Genomic DNA, 733 nt, shown 5'->3' with positions numbered 1-733 from the left:
GGGAGTGGGGGATCTGGGGGAGGCCCCGGGTCGGGGCCTGGTGGGGGTGGAGGCCCTAGCGCGAGCGGTTCTGGACCGGAGTCTGGCGGGGGTCTGGGCAGCTGCGGGGAGCTGCACCCGCGCACTGGACGCTTGGTGAGCCTGTCGGCCTGTGGTCGTACAGCGCGGCGGCAGCAGCCGGGCCAGGAGTTTAACCACGGGCTGGTGTTGAGCCGGGAACCCTTGCGCGATGGACGTGTCTTCACCGTCCGCATCGACCGCAAGGTGCGGAGCTGGGACCGCGGAACCGAAATGTGGAGGGTGTTGGGAATGGACCAGAGGGAGACGGGGTAAGACAGTCAAGTTAGCTCACATCACCGGGTACCAGGAGGGAACCGACAGACTTAGGACACCAGGTGACGGGCAGGAAGAGAGCGTGAAGCAGAAACATTCAGTCTGAAGGAGACAAAGAGAGCTTGAGTTTTCTCAAGACCCAGGAGCAGTGAGGGTACACGGGGCCTCACCCACTAGAACGACTAGGGAACAAATCTCCTGGAACAATTCCTGGGAGATAGCGGATGGAAAAATATCAGAGATGTGATGGGTGGAGAAGAGAGAGAACCAAAGAAAGAACAAACCATTGAAAGACAAACTCAGAGTTGGGTGGGAAAGATAGGTAAGGAGAGCTGCTCAGGGAGAACGACCTGTGTATGCTTTGTGTGTGATTTATTTGGTCAAGAGACCGTGCACAAAA

The 733-nt window shown here is 58.0% G+C and overlaps 1 protein-coding gene across 1 annotated transcript in view; it reads left to right on the top strand.

The window, feature by feature from the left end:
* The window catches only part of NEURL4 (neuralized E3 ubiquitin protein ligase 4), a 12,455-nt gene that overhangs the window by 292 nt on the left and 11,430 nt on the right, over positions 1-733 (top strand). Inside the window, exon 2 of the mRNA XM_015597363.2 lies at positions 6-264. Within this exon, the coding sequence (XP_015452849.1) occupies positions 6-264 (259 nt within the window). The remainder of the gene's footprint in view (positions 1-5; positions 265-733) is intronic.

The sequence above is a fragment of the Pteropus alecto genome, unplaced genomic scaffold, assembly GCF_000325575.1.
Source record: "Pteropus alecto unplaced genomic scaffold, ASM32557v1 scaffold398, whole genome shotgun sequence".
NCBI lineage: Eukaryota > Metazoa > Chordata > Mammalia > Chiroptera > Pteropodidae > Pteropus > Pteropus alecto.
The sequence above is the reverse complement of the archived record's forward strand: the minus strand, read 5'-3'. Positions and strand labels throughout refer to the sequence as shown.